At 35.6% G+C, this 16,695-nt stretch overlaps 1 protein-coding gene across 4 annotated transcripts in view; it reads left to right on the forward strand.

The window, feature by feature from the left end:
* The window catches only part of LOC110445623 (hydroxylysine kinase-like), a 19,718-nt gene extending 3,546 nt beyond the window's left edge, over window positions 1-16,172 (forward strand). For 3 of the 4 annotated variants that reach the window (XM_021490339.1, XM_021490348.1, XM_021490321.1), the window contains 5 exons: window positions 9,371-9,655; window positions 10,083-10,205; window positions 12,542-12,684; window positions 13,672-13,846; window positions 14,806-16,172. In XM_021490339.1, coding sequence (XP_021346014.1) covers window positions 9,376-9,655; window positions 10,083-10,205; window positions 12,542-12,684; window positions 13,672-13,846; window positions 14,806-15,275 — 1,191 coding nt within the window. In that variant the 5' untranslated portion in view covers window positions 9,371-9,375 and the 3' untranslated portion in view covers window positions 15,276-16,172. Of the gene's footprint in view, window positions 1-6,718; window positions 6,826-9,370; window positions 9,656-10,082; window positions 10,206-12,541; window positions 12,685-13,671; window positions 13,847-14,805 lie in introns of those variants that run through there. The other variant, XM_021490330.1, reaches the window with a different exon arrangement.
* The last annotated feature ends 523 nt before the right edge of the window (window positions 16,173-16,695 follow it).

A 16,695-nucleotide genomic window follows, 5' to 3' on the forward strand; every position in this document is an offset into this window, starting at 1 on the left:
TTTTTTTTTTTTTTTTTTTTTAATATTACAACAATAACGACCCCTAAAATAATTTTCTCCTAAATACAAGAACTGATTGGGTTTGGGATATTTTTTCATGATTTTTGTTAACTTTATTGTTTGAAAAGAAATAATTATTGTTTATGTTAATTGTGGTTTGGATAACCAAGTGAATAAATTTCTGCCCTGTTGACGTTTGTATTTGTTGATGTTTTCCACAAACTTTAGCTAGTGGAGGTTGAACCAAAATTCTATTTCTGTTTCGCGCGAAAACGGAAATCTCACTTGCTTTACAAGAATGTACAATATAACTTTTATTATTCCCAAAACATATACATATAATGTAACTACTGAAACTAGAAGGCTATTATTTATTTATTCAAACAATATCATACACTTTAAATACCAATAATTAATCAAATTGACTTAAATATCGAAGCGACAGGGATTTCCCGTTTTCTGGTGCGCACACTTCCGGTAGATTGTTTACATTCGCTACGGAAGATGATAGACACGGTGGCTGCGTTTAAACTTGTGACATGTAGCAGCCTATCGTCCACCCAATTTAAAGTATATGAATTGATGTGATAATGTGATAGCTGCAGAGCTAGACGATCAATTCAGTCACTTCTTTCCCGTTTCTTCGGCTAGTAATCGTGCTAAATGTTGGCCAGGTGCAGGCGTGTGGGACAAGGGGGTGCAGGCTAGCTTGCACGTCTACATTTATACAATGTGACTTGCAGTTTCAAAACACAAATAAGTCAATCGCTAGTCATGTTTTCTGTACTTTAATAATATCAACGTGCATTATCTCGAGAATGTAAGGACGCTCTTTTGATGCAGTTCTTCGGATGCATGGGAACACTTAGTAAGTTACTATACTAATACATAAAGGCACTTGACGCTTTGTTATGTCAGATTTTTTTATTTTTTTTATATAAGTATACATTTTTTTTTTCAAAATTATTATCTGAGAATTATCTGAATAAAAAAAAGAAATGACGCATTCGAATAATTTTGAAAAAAAAATGTATACTTATATAAAAAAAAATTAAAAAAAAATGACATAACAAAGCGTCAAGTGCCTATGACTAATATTAATACCCGGCCTCCTCTGCCCCGATTTAAAAAATATCGTCGTCAGAAAGCTACGTTATCGCAGCTAGGGAACACTCAGAAGAAAGAAAAACATGCTGTCAAATATGAGCATGAACAGCAAAGATTTCAAAGTATGTAAACATTAAGAAAAATATTTGTATTTTTTATTGTATAATGAGATAAATGACTAAATGCTTTAAATGAATAGAAAGCGTCTTTAAGTGACAACAAGTGTCGCCAGACAAAATCTATAAAAATACCGAATTAAATAAGCGACATCAGAAGATTTGTTGTCAATATGACTATAATACACCTTGATATCAAATTGCAATTTGATATTTGAAAAATTGACCGAGTTATGATGAATTGAATTTTACGATCTGCGGCGTTGCACGTGTGTGTAATAACCTGTACAGTTAAGAAAGCGTCACTAGACAATATCTTTAAAAACTCTTACTAAAGTAAGCGACACCAGAGGATATGTTATGAAGAAGGCTTTTATTGATATATACTCCAAATTTTAGCTAGATATATGAAAAAACGACCGAGTTATGATGAATTTATTTTTTACGATTGGCGGCGTGGCACACGCGTGTGAATTGAACTCCGCAGATCGTGAAGCGTCTTCAGACTTTACCTCTAAGATTAACCTATAAAGTAAGCAACATCAGAAAATATGTTTTTCATATGACTATTAACACCTATGCGCCAAACTTCAGGTCGATATTTGAAAAAACGACATAGAAATGACGAATTGAATTTTTACGATTGGCGCCGTTGCACACATGCATAAAGAAATCTATTTACAGCGTATCACATATGTGTGCACACATATATAAGGACTTCGCATTTCTCAACACGGCCTCCCCGGATTACATTGCTGTGTAAACACTGGTATAGCATTTTGTTTGTTTTATTATTTGTTGTTTTCCTCGTCAGAATGGATGATTTTATTTCAGTTCCAGGGATGATTTTTTTTCAGTTCCATTCTATGTAGAAGTTACCAGACCGCTGCGGACTCTTTGTCCGTAATATATGTTCGTGTGACTATACATGTGTAATGTGTTAGAAAACATATAAATACTGCGTTTTTATTTGTAGACTTATAAATAAAAATAAGATAAAAAAAAAAACTTTTAATAAAGCTTAATGCTTAACACCGTCGGTATTTTCATATTTTTAGCGATTCCTGCGGTATTGTTAACATGTCATTCGTAGAAGTAAAAACAAAAGTCGGTTTTCTAGCACACATGTTTTGGGAACTTTTAACTTTTAGAGCTGTATCAAATGTTGACAATTCCCGCAAGACAACTAAGCTTGACCTTTTGCGCGTGCGCGGCCAGTTCATAGTCACCGGTACCAACGACCATCAAAAGTATTGCGATTGTTGCATGCTGAATCAGCTCGGGAACTCATTTTCTACGTACAACATCCACGAACTTAGACTTAATCTAATCACGTGGTACATCATAGTATTGAGACTGATGAATAGTATAAAGTAGATAAACCCTGAATTCGATCGGGAACTCCATAATTTGGAAACTTGAGCATGTGATTCATTGATTTGCAATTGTTGTTTTTCAATCCTTTTTGTAAAACACCCCTCGCTTGATCCTTTCTGACCGATATGTTTCTATACGTGTTCTATACGACTCATCAATCTTTAGCGAGATAGTAATGGATTTTATATTAAATATCAATTCAGTAAACTTTTCTTGTGTTATTTTGTCATAGACTATGCATAAACTGACCTTTTTAGGGGCACCATCTTGTTTAATATAAAGTAATATAGAGGTCTCTTTGTTTACGTAATTGATTATACCATCACATGCACAACAGCATGTCGGTGAATCAATGTTGATACAGCAATATGATCCGGGCTGGTCGTATTCAGCTATACGGTCGAAGTCCTACGTACATGTAGACATATGTGACACGCCGAGAGCTTCATACGTGTACTCATAAAACTTAAATACCCCACGATAACTCGGTAATTTAGCCCCTTGATATCCATCGTTTCTGATTGTACAATGTTGTATTTCACGTCCAATAAATGTGTTGAGAATGCATTTTTTTTATAAAACTGTTTTACTTTACAATATAGCTGTATATTTTATATATTGTGTTGCATAGATGATCACCAAACCTTGTTTGTACCAGGTATATATAAATCGTTTTTTGATGCATATACTTTCTGTTGATATGTATATTAAATGTTCATTTTAGGGGAACTAAAGATGAAACCTGCACTTGGCGGGGAGGAGACTGATGTGAGACTAGTTATGAGAGGGAAAGCCATTCCTGAAGGTTTTCTAGAAAGTGGTGATAAAGGCCAGGGACCTTCTCTGCCTCGCTACACTAGATGTAATTAAGCTCATATTGGTGATCTATCCAAACAAAGGAATGATGACATACTGTGTTTAAAATCTACTTGTTAGACTAATAGTGCATTTCAGTGACTATTCAGTCCATTTTTACTGGCATAAAGACGGTCTTTCTGTGGATGTCAAAGTGTTTACTGGAGGTAGAAGATGAGGCCAAAATGTGTAGTGATGTGATATGAGTATTGAGATTTTCCTTGGCCGATAAAATGATGGGAAATGAACAGTTATTTATTATCTACAAAAAAAACCAGTATTGAATATAGGAATAACATATTATGTGCCTTAACTAAAATGCCTGTTTTGTTTTCTGAAAATGATGTTTAACAAATATTTGAGAAAAACAATCACTAAATTAAAACAGTAAGATTTTGAAGATTTTCATTCAAATGAAAAATGGTAGTGTTGGAACAAGTGACCTCATCAACCTCACATATTTACATGGGGAAAGTCTGAGGCTAAGTATACCAGCATTTTCAACTAAAATAGAATAGTCAAATACTTATTACACAGGATTGTACTGTACTGAGTGGTTGGTTGGTAAAGTGGATAGCGCACTTGCCTTTCACCAAGGCGGCCGGGGGTCAATTCCCCAACCAGACGTGAACAGATATGGGGTCACCTGCCCGATCACGTTGGTTTTCTCTGGGTACCCAGTTTCCTCCAATAACACCCCCCACCCCCTAACATATAAGCTGAAATATGTTGTTTCATATTGTTGTAAAATAAATAATGTTTATCTTTAATTCCTGTACGAGTTTTGACCAAAGTGTCGCAAGAATGTATACGCTAAAGAGAAATAAAAATTGTAATTAATCCGTAACACAGAAAGACACGATTTTCTTCGTTGTATTTTTAGATATAATCTCTTCAATACATTAAAATCTCGTTGAGCTGGGCATGACTGACATTCAAAGTTGCGACGTAAAAGACAGTGACCACGCTTGCAATGTCAAATCTTGCACCACTTTATTTCATGTATGTCATGGTCATTACAAAGTGGTATAGATTTGTGAATACTGATTCAAGTTTTTGTTGTAAACATATTTTTGTCACAGCTATAACCGGAAGAAAACTGTAGAGATGTTAGTCTTCAAAGTTCAAAAGTACAGAAGTAATATTTGTACCATGGTCATATGGAACCCTATTTGTTTTACATTTCAGTATTTGTGTATGACTTAATAACATATTTAATTATTTCCGTTTAAATGCTCTGGAATTTCCCTTTACCATCATGCTCTAACCCTAACCCTAACTTCTGGAGTGAAGCCAGAAATAAGCAGTTAAAATTAATATACATATATATGTTACCCGCCGGTATCAATCTTAAAAGTAACGTTAGAAATAATGACGTTGCAAGCGACGTCAGAAGTCATATAGCCTACTTCTATGTATGACGTATCTTTAAAGTGGCGTCAAATCATCAAATACTGGAGGACTGACATATTTTTTATATCATTTTGATCAGAAATGTCTCTAGATTTCGAAATCATAAAAATCACAAAATTTATTTTTCACTACTTAAAGACCCTAATCCTAGCCGTCGGCTCATATATTGTTTTGCTTTCCGTAGACCCATCCAAGCGGAACATCTTGCCGAATGCTACAGTCTGCGTTAAGAACATTCCATGATGTTAAATAATTGATTGTGTATTGTATGTGTGCACGTATATATATACTAGAGAACACCATTTCTCCCACACCTGACAGATTTATCTCCCGTTTTGCCGGTGCTAGATTTTTCTGTCTCCGCCCTAGGGTTGAGACGGGGGGATTCCCCTATTCATAACAATGGCATGACGTCACTTCAACAATACAATGACGTCACGTCAACAATCCATCAACAAATTGCCTGTATGTGTTTTGGGTCGATGTTTACCTTTATTTCACATTAAAATACTGTTAGATATGGGAGAAAAATAATCAATCGCTACTGGTTATGTAAGATAGAGAAATCTCAACCCTCGGACCAAGAATTGCCGCGGGTTGAGATTTCTCTATCTTACACAACCAGTAGCGATAGATTATATTAATACACTATATAAGTCTCTGTATAGATACATATATTAAGCTACTTATTAATTGATGATAAAGTTCTCGCTTGATATTTGAACTTTAAAATCAGCAAAGAAAATCTTGAAGACCATAAACAACCTTCAGAGACGATTAGAAGGCATAATTCACAGCTAGGAGTCTGTCATGTATATAGATGGATATGTAAAGGGTACAGTACGTATTCATATGTGTGCGTGTCTTTATTTAAACGGAAATGAGTTTAATGCATCATGCATAGGTATATCGAAAAGAAAGTATTGAAATTATCTTTCAGAATCATATACATATATAAAAGAACCTACAGACCGTACACAAATGTTGACTGCTATACATATACATATGTAAGCCTAGCTGAATACTAATATGCAAATGTAACACAGGGAGTGTATTCTCCTATGCTTCCGCTTGGGATCGGACCCGGGGCATCTGGTTTACTACTCTGACGCTCTGCCGAATAACTTAAAGAGAAAATCGCACAGCCCTGTCTGTAGGGAGCAGCTAGTATTTTTTTATCAGTGATGACATATATATTGTATGTATATATATACATCTTTTCGTATTGCAGAGTTATCTGCACTTGTGAGCAGGTATTGATTGTTACGTCAATATATCTGATGCGAAGAAAATAAGTTAGTCGGATGACTAACCGCCCTAGTGGAGTCATCTGTCTTTCCTGTATTTGGATTACCGCCCTTCACTTGGACTACATAAATCTTCCAGTTATATTCTTTCCGTCTGAAGTATGCATATCTCCTCATTACTAGGGAGGTAAATGTCTTTACGAATCAGGCACGTGTTGATAAGCAGAGAGGTTTTGCTACCTTATATACCAGATATTCCTGGTCTCTAGCCGTTTTTGTCATCTGACATGCCCCTTCCTTCTAGAGTTTTCGTTAGCCGCCAAGAAGGGGCCTTCATAAAGCGGGCAGGGGTGTAATGATATTCGGGTCCAAGCAACACGTGCACCCTCCTTCCGATCACTCTAGCCATTAGACAACACCTGCATTTCCACCACTTAGTATCCTTGTCGAAATACCTCCAGAAGAGCAGATATGACAATCGCAAACCAAAACCTCTATACAATGTGTAAGCCTGTATTACACGATGTATGATCGTCGTGTCACCAGCCTATGATACCCTAATTAGTATCAGCGATATGCTAACACTGCATAATCAATAGCTTTAACTAGGCAGGCAGTACTATAACATTCTTGTGTGAACGGTGTGTTTTAGTTAGGACACCGATACAGAAATATAGCGAGTATATAGGCTACAGATCTAACACTACTTGGTAAGTATTATACTCATTTTAACATTGTGTTACAGTGATAAGTAGAGTTGGGATACCATACAAATGTCAAATTTTGTCTGGAAAACATATCTCCATTTCCTGTGCCCTATTATATTATTTGGAATATCAAGAGAGTAAAATAGCATTTGAGAAGAGCATGAATCCGTTAATAATCGTACAAAATGCAACGTCACAATGCTTTGCTACGTGACGCGAAATTTAGTTGCTACTGTAACGTCATGACTCCATAACCTAATGGAATTGAGAAGCTGGTAAAATATTGCTCTAATATTGTAATAACGCTACGGGGGAAAATGGTTCCCTAACTCATGGTGATTGATTGTCATGTTGTTTGCAGTCTCGATAAACTCATGTGTGTTAATATACTTAAAAATCCAGACTCCAGTTAGTTAACTGGAAAAAAACAACCGCCACTTAGTATGGGGTTTAATATAATGCGCACAGTGTGTGAACGATATGTGCACGATGTGCGCACCATAGGCAAACGATGTAAAACTTGACGATTAAAGCTGGCACACATTTGTGCGCACGATGGATGAACGATGTTCAGTAGCAATCGTGGTTGATGTAAAACAGGAATTACATAACAATAAACACGATTTCGGTTTTTAAACTGTATATCAACTCGACTTTGATTTATGTTAAAATAGTTTATCTAAATCTCAAGGTTCATCTTACTTTATTATGTTATTACAAATATACATGTATATTTTATTTCAAATGTGTGATTTCATGTTTATTCATAAAGGATATAAATCGACATGGGTACAACTCATATAGGAAACGGTCGCATGTATTTACAGGTATAATGTAAAAATAATCGCCTTGTACACGATCTTTGGGGGGTTCTCGTAACGCAAGGCACTTACGTTACTCTCCAAGGTGTAAAAATCCCACAGGTATCTCACATAGAGAAGCTGTAGATCGACGTTTTATTAACAAACAGGTAAGGTCTACTTTTGTTTGAATAATGGTCGTACAGTATCAGCGATCAACTCTTTGTGCGAGCAAAGGTAAAATTGGATGTCATGCAAAATACACTGACCAGAACTTACGTATCTAACTTTAATGTACCTTATTTTCCGGACCTTTCCATTCCTTATTTATTACCTAATTGTACGTGATCGCACTTAGTGCAGACATAAGCGCACATTAGGGCGAACAACTGTTTAATCGCACGATTGGGCGTACAGTGTGTGTCCGATGTATGTACAATGTTGGGCGTACAGTGTGTGTCCGATGTATGTACAATGTGCGCATGCTTATTTTTTGTGTTGGGTGCGGTCAAACAACTGGACAATCACTATACACAGCAAACAACTGGACAATCATTATACACAGCAAACAACTGGACAGTCATTATAAACAGCAAACAACTGGACAATCATTATACACAGCAAACAGCTGGACAATCAGTATACACAGCAAACAACTGGACAATCATTATACACAGCAAGCAACTGGACAGTCATTATAAACAGCAAACAAATGGACAATCATTATACACAGCAAACAAATGGACAGTCATTATACACAGCAAACAACTGGACAGCCATTATAAACAGCAAACAACTGGACAATCATTATAGACAGCAAACAACTGGACAGTCATTATAAACAGCAAACAACTGGACAATCACTATACACAGCAAACAACTGGACAATCACTATACACAGCAAACAGCTGGACAATCATTATACACAGCAAACAAATGGACAATCATTATACACAGCAAACAAATGGACAATCATTATACACAGCAAACAAATGGACAGTCATTATAAACAGCAAACAAATGGACAATCATTATACACAGCAAACAACTAGACAATCATTATACACAGCAAACAACTCGACAGTCATTATACACGGCAAACAACTGGACAATCATTATACACAGTAAACAACTGGACAATCATTATACACAGTAAACAACTGGACAATCATTATACACAGAAAACAACTGGACAATCATTATACACAGCGAACAACTGGACAATCATTATACACAGCAAGAAACTGGACAATCATTATACACAGCAAACATCTGGACAATCATTATACACAGCAAACAAATGGACAATCATTATACACAGCAAACAAATGGACAGTCATTATAAACAGCAAACAAATGGACAATCATTATACACAGCAAAAAACCGGACAATCATTAAACACAGCAAACAACTGGACAATCATTAGACACAGCAAACAACTGGACAATCATTATCCACAGCAAACAACTGGACAATCATTATATACAGCAAACAACTGGACAATCATTATACACAGAAAACAACTGGACAATCATTATACACAGTAAACAACTGGACAATCATTATACACAGCAAGAAACTGGACAATCATTATACACAGCAAAAAACTGGACAATCATTATGCACAGCAAAAAAACTGGACAATCATTATACACAGCAAACAACTGGACAATCATTATACACAGCAAGCAACTGACGACTGCTCCCATTGTATACTTTGTCTATAGTCTCAATGATACTTTTTCAGAAACAATGGACAATAACAACGAAGCTACTAAACCCAAAGTGGTGTTGCAAGAGAAAGGGGAAGTTATCAAACCCATGATTCCTGAAGGTGTTGTTGAAGAACTTGTACGTAAAATATATGGGCTAGATGTAGTCAGCTATAAGGAACTGAATAGCTATGACGACAAGAACTATCACGTGACTGTAACTGACCGATCAAGTAATCCTCATATACCGGAAGTGTGGACACATGGATATATTTTGAAGATACTGAACAGCATGGACTCTAAACGTCCAGTTATCGTTGGTAAGTGGTTACCACTAATATTAAACCAACAGTGTAATAGTGTACACTAAATCCATAGTATGATTATTTGTCTTTCATAAACAGTAGAAATGACCATACATGACATAGCCGTTATATTTATTACGGACCGTTATTAAAACATAATCAGATTGTGACGTCATATTGCTGTAGTTAAACCTCATCCAACAGTACTCGCAAGCACATTTCAAGCATAAATGTCATAGCGATTTGTGGATAATCACTAACATGTTGTGTTTTATTGGACAGTGTGGTTGTGACGCTTGTATCTTGACTCATAAACCCGATTAATAGCACTCCGTAAAGTACTTCTTACTAACAATGTTGATAAATGATGTAAGGGATACATACAATACCGCAGCGATAAAGTCACAATTTGTGAGCAAGACTTTTTAATCTGATTTTGCAGAGGCACAGAACAGTCTCCTTAGCCATCTTCGGGAACGAAACATGTCTGTGCCAGAAACCGTCCTCACGATTTCTGGCGAGTTGATGTCTCTCGAAAAGGTGTTTGCGGAGAAAGACCCAAAAGGTATACTAAATACGTGCTGTAGACAGCCAAATTTCCTCATACGTCCAGTAGTTACTGACGCAATGAACAATATCCATTAAACAAAATTCCAGACATGGCCTTATTTGTTCAGTGTGTTGTAGTTGATTTGTCTGACGATTTGTCCATATCATCATTGACCAGGCATTGTGGATATTAGTGCGGTACTGTACATATTCCATCATGCTAAGGCCATTTTACTATATATAACCTAACGTTAAGACTATATTGCCCATGAGCAGAGTATCACAATCTGTGTACTCTTAAACGTTTTACTTTGTGTCTGTTTTTATTTGCTTTTATTTTCAATCGATATCATGATGAGAGAATAAGAATATAGTAATTAAAATGAAACTTCGCTGATCTAGTTAACATTACAATCATTATACATGTAGCTGTTATAATTCCCAGTTATCATTACTATCATTATAGCTGTTACAATTCCAAGTAATCATAACCATCATTATAGCTGTTACAATTCCTAGTTATCATTACTATCATTATAGCTGTTATAATTTATCAGTTATCATGACTATCATTATAGCTGTTATAATTCCCAGTTATCATAACTATCATTATAGCTGTTACAATTCCCAGTTATCATGACTATCATTATAGCTGTTTTAATTCCCAGTTATCATAACTATCATTATAGCTGTTATAATTCCCAGTTATCATAACTATCGTTATAGCTGTTACAATTCCCAGTTAACATTACTATCATTATAGCTGTTATAATTCTCAGTTAACATTACTATCATTATAACTGTTATAATTCTCAGTTAACATTACAATCGTTATAGCTGTTACAATTCCTAGTTATCATTACTATCATTATAGCTGTTATAATTCTCAGTTAGCATTACAATCGTTATAGCTGTTATAATTCCCAGTTAACATTACAATCGTTATAGCTGTTATAATTCTCAGTTAACATTACTATCATTATAACTGTTATAATTCTCAGTTAACATTACAATCGTTATAGCTGTTACAATTCTCAGTTAACATTACTATCATTATAACTGTTATAATTCTCAGTTAACATTACTATCATTATAACTGTTACAATTCCCAGTTAACATTACAATCGTTATAGCTGTTACAATTCTCAGTTAACATTACTACCATTATAACTGTTATAATTCTCAGTTAGCATTACAATCGTTATAGCTGTTACAATTTCATATTTACCCTACAATCGTTTTATATATTATAGTTCCCACATATATATCGCTCTTTTATATATTGTAGCATCAAACAGAAATAATATTTAAATCAAAAGAAATATTTGGAATTTATATTTATACAATGTTTGTATATCAGCGATATTAAGGAAGTTTTTGTAAGGGGACTCGTGTAAACTAACTGAGCAAAGAAAGCGTTAAATGTAATGCTAACTGAACCTATGCATATCTCTATCAAACGAGCATTAAGCCTAAAGTTATTCCATATAAATCGCTAACAAAAGAAAACATGAGACGCTTTAGGTAAATGTAGTTGTTTATTAGATTTATAAAGGTAAAAAGTTAAACATTTGTAAACATGTTCTACCGGTAAAGAGATAGAGATGCTACAAATATGCGTGCAGGCACATTGAGTATTAAGTAAACATAATGATCAAACCAGATGATGTCCAATTGTTAAGGTGAAAATAATTATAACTGATGTAAATGGAACTCGCTTATAATAAGGGTTAACTGATTTAATGAATGTCCTAGACCTTTAGTGACCCACATTAAGTTCCAGATTTGGCTGGCAACCTAATAACGGTGCGACAAGTGGTACTCCTAACTCACACTTAGGAGTGCGTTTTTGCGCCTCGGGTTTCATGGTGGTTCTTGGTGTGATCTTAATTATTCTGATATCTTTTCAATTATCTGGTGTCATATTATTGTATCGATTTTGCAATTTGAGTTCTAATTTTATATTTTGTATCGACAGTGTGATGAATTATTATTGCCCTTTCATCCACAACATAGGCAGATGTGTCTATCCAAGCAGCTGTTGACATTCTAATTAGTTAGATGCAATATTTATTACATTTTTATATATTCACCAATTATCAATACCTGAACCAGAAACGAGGCTCAATAAAACAAAATGTCTATCATTGGTATGTACTGAGATAGGTGAATTAAATAATACGCAGTAGCTTCGGTAATGGTTCTTTGTAATGTCCCATATTCTGAAGTCATCATGTTTTTAAATCTTCCTGAAACATCTCTCTTTAACTAACCATGTTGAAAGGCTGTTAAGAATATATCAAATAAAAATATCCGTAGAAATCAGCGTGTAAATTTGCACATATTTTTCAGATCCGGACACCGCCCCATATGGAACATACATTGTGCGCTTGTTGAAGTTTATCCCCGGCGACATACTTTTCAACAAACCCTGTACTCCTGGGTTATTGTACAATGTGGGCAAATTCATGGGGAAATTTTTGAACGCAACGAAGGTGAGTTTCCGAGTCTGCTGCAACTAAACGGATATTTAATTATTGCCGTTTAATTACATATATGTATATATTAAAAGGAACGTTTTCTACCTACAAAACTTAATTCATGTTCGTTGATATTTGAATTTTAGGGCCTTGTAGTCTGATTACAGTACTATGGAAAATAAACACAAACACAANAAAAAAAAAAAAAAAAAAAAAAAAAAAAAAAAAAAAAAAAAAGTGTAAAAGGAAAGATATATAAATATGTTCAAAGGTATACCCTGCTGTACAATAAGTGTACGATAATGGCCCGGCTACATTGCTACACCTACAAGTAACGCTAGGTAATAATTATCTCCTTATATACATATAGACGACAACCAGATGTTACGTTGTTGCCATTTACAAATAAAAATACATGTATCTCCATGGCTACAACGTACAAGCTTATCGATAGCTATACTCCATTATAACCATTTAATTTACTCTTCCTTAAATTCCTGACGTAGCGCGGTTCTATATAACTAAGAGGCCTGATCCAAAATACCCAACCCGGAGCCGGATATCTAGATAACGAAAGGGAAAAACCCATAGTTTGCAGTATTGCACCATTTCCTTTCCACGTATTTGACATTATATGTAGTTGCTGTCCTTGTGAGAAGGGATGCAATAGTTTACTGCTGTTCCACTAGTACAACATAGCATCGGATATGTTTTACTAATATAATGGTTTTGTTTTAACTTACTTAGCTCCAACGTTATTTTCGTATCTACCGGGTTAATTTCAGACATTCAACATGCTGCTCATATAAAGTAAAGTCGGACACAGGATGTTTTGTAACAACAAGGCGGCATTGGGTCTAAGATTTGTTTTAAAATTAAATATCTGTCAGTATCAACATCCAACAAATATGTTTTATGGTTCGTAATGATACAACGCTTTTTATGTTAACCACGATACAATTACATGTATTTGTGTTTATGGATGTTGATGGTCTATTTTAGGGCTTTCACCATTCCTTTTACGACACTCATTCCCTGTTGTGGAGTCTGCTGGAATTTTCGAAGCTTAAAGAATTCGTATTTGTGGTGAAAGATGAAAATGACAAACGTGTGGTTGACGAGATCATATCTGCGTTTGAATCAGATGTTCTTCCCAGATGTGATCAATTGCAGAAAGGTAGGGTGGAACCGACAGGTATACAACTGAATCATCACAGTAGGTCTGCTGCTTTCCTTCCTTCGACACGGTTCAAATGTTGTATTTTAAACGTGTTTTTCTTAAGAAAAGTTTCTTTCTTGTTGCACTCTGTGGTCGTTGAATAAGTGACATGTGAAGTACATTCGATACTGAGTAGGTGACAGAATATATACACGACATCACGTCAATTTTGTATGACTTTAAAACAAATACAACATTTATAACTGTGATCAATGCACTCCTTACCAACACCTCTATGGGCTTTGCACTAAACTGACCAGGTGTGTTTGTACTTTTACACTAAAAGACTAACCACAGAGAAGGTCTCATTTTAATATTTAACAATGGGCCTTCTAAATTAGTATTGCATACCTGGTAAATTGTTCTAGAATACCGCCAACTTTTCTGGCTATGCAATACCAAAACTTTTTTGTCTTGAATTCATCGGTGGTTACAATATGTCTATTTATCAAATCGACAAAATGTAACTAGAAAGGGTTTTGAGATGGGAACATGTTATTGCCATTAACGCTATAATACTGTGACGTCAGTTGCCGGCTTGGAAGTCATGTTGTCTGCCATTATTGATTTGATCAAGTTTTTGGGAAGAAAAATGAATGTCAAAACGGGATAGTGATGAGCAATATCGCACATACGTGGTTATCTGACCCTTCAAATTGATTTCGTTTATTGCACGAATTAAGAAATGCAATCCCCCCGCCCCGTCCCCAGATATTCAATCACCCCCACCCCCAATGTTTTTCCATACGCGCTTTGCACTTCTGCAAATGGAGAAATCTGACCTCTCGCACGCGTTTATTACGTGAAATCAATAATACCAATAATGAAAGGGTGATAGACGTCAGGTGTTTACATTTGTATGATGGTACCGAAATACACCTTAATGTGCTTCATATGATTTCTCTTCTTTTGATCAGGTGTGATACATGGGGACCTCAACGAGCAAAACATCCTCGTCGTAGAAGTTCCAGGTCAGGATGACGTCACTCCGGAATCACGCGTTTATGACGTCAGTGGACTACTGGATTTCATGGATGTGACAGATTCCTACTGCGTATTTGACGTAGCTATCAATATCGCGTACATGTCATTTACTTGCGAGCCTTCGGAACAACTCGACGCTGGTGGTCACATATTAGCTGGCATGGTACCGGTCTTCCCTTTCAATGACGTGGAGTTGGATGCCTTACAGATATCGGTGTGTGCTCGATTGTGCCAGTCGTTAGTGTTGGGAGCCTACGCTAACTACCAGGACCCGTCCAACTCGTACGTACTTACCACAGCCGCGAAAGGCTGGCCGCTCTTACACAAACTGTGGAATACACCCAAACAGGTCTTGAAAGATAGGTGGCAGCATATTATGGACCAATACAAGAACCCATCTTAGGACATTCGATTGCCCACAAGAGGTTATGGTTAGTTTTGTCAACAAAATAGGTTTACGTTGCTATTTTTGCACTTTTTGTTGTCATATTTATGGTCTAAATCAAAATAATATTAAACATTAATAATCATTTTAAGCTCAATTAAATTTGAAAGGACATATCATTTATTCCACAATCAGCACAGAAAATACATGATATACTCATCGGGAAAAGAATGAATTTGTCCATTAAAAATTTATATTTCTACTTTATTGTTTTGCAATGTTGATGGGTTTCGTTATATTTATATAATTTCGTAATGGTTCAAATACTTCAAATAACAGCCATAATTTGAATTAAGAATACAGATGAAGAATAAGTCAGCGAGTTTTTGCGTTTTAACAATTTTCTAACTCATATATATACAGTGGAGCCTCGATAATCCAGTCATCTTTGTTACCATCAATCGTGGCACTGATGAATCAGTTAGAAAATTAAGTTTGAAAAAACGATATGTCCCATAACCCCTTGCTGATATTGAATACGCAAAAGTTGATTGACTGTCGTATAAGCAACCATATATGTTGTATAATAATTATTACCCAGCCATGACATACATTGTATCAAATTGTTCATCGAATTGGTACTGTGATGCGCCATACAGAGATGGTCGCTAAGCATATAAATATATATAAGTGGAGGGATTGTACGTTCAGTGCACGAGCATGTAACATTATAGAAGGAGGATTGCACATACAGATGTATGTTAAGGAGGCACGGTAGTCTAGTGGTAGGTTGCGGGTTCGTGTCACGGCATGGCACGGTACGGCACGGCACTTTACGTTTTGTATCTTTGAGCAAGATACTTTACTCCGATCGTTTAAGTCTACTCAGCTGTTAATGAGTACGTGGTTGGGCAGTGCTAGAATTGTAGAATGCTAGCTGTGAGCGCCGAAATGGCAGTACCGACTGTAGGCTCCCCAGGGAGTTGAGAAAGACATTTGCTAGTTGCAAAGGCCCTATAACCAAGGATAATAATTTGTAAACCGCTTTGAGACGACCTACGAACTAAGTTGTGATAAAGCGGTATATAAGAACCTCGAATTATTAAAAAATGTTCTGGATGTCAGTGAAGGAAACCAGTAAGTTGTTTTCATATTACAAGTGTGATTCAATTCATGTGTATAAGTACATGCTATGTTAAATACCCACACTATGGGCATTATTGTAGTAATTACATTATGCGCCGTCATCTACAATGTACCTAGATGACTGGGAACTTATTTTGGATTTTGTTGAATTGTAATATTTTAAAATAGTACAAAACAATAGATAATAATCATATAGACAAAATGTTATAAACAAATGTTGATACTCATTTCCAAAAACGTGATTTTTGGTATAGTTAATAAAGTTTCCTTTGTTATATGAGCCATTATGTGT

Source organism: Mizuhopecten yessoensis, unplaced genomic scaffold, assembly GCF_002113885.1.
Source record: "Mizuhopecten yessoensis strain PY_sf001 unplaced genomic scaffold, ASM211388v2 scaffold259, whole genome shotgun sequence".
NCBI classification, from domain to species: domain Eukaryota; kingdom Metazoa; phylum Mollusca; class Bivalvia; order Pectinida; family Pectinidae; genus Mizuhopecten; species Mizuhopecten yessoensis.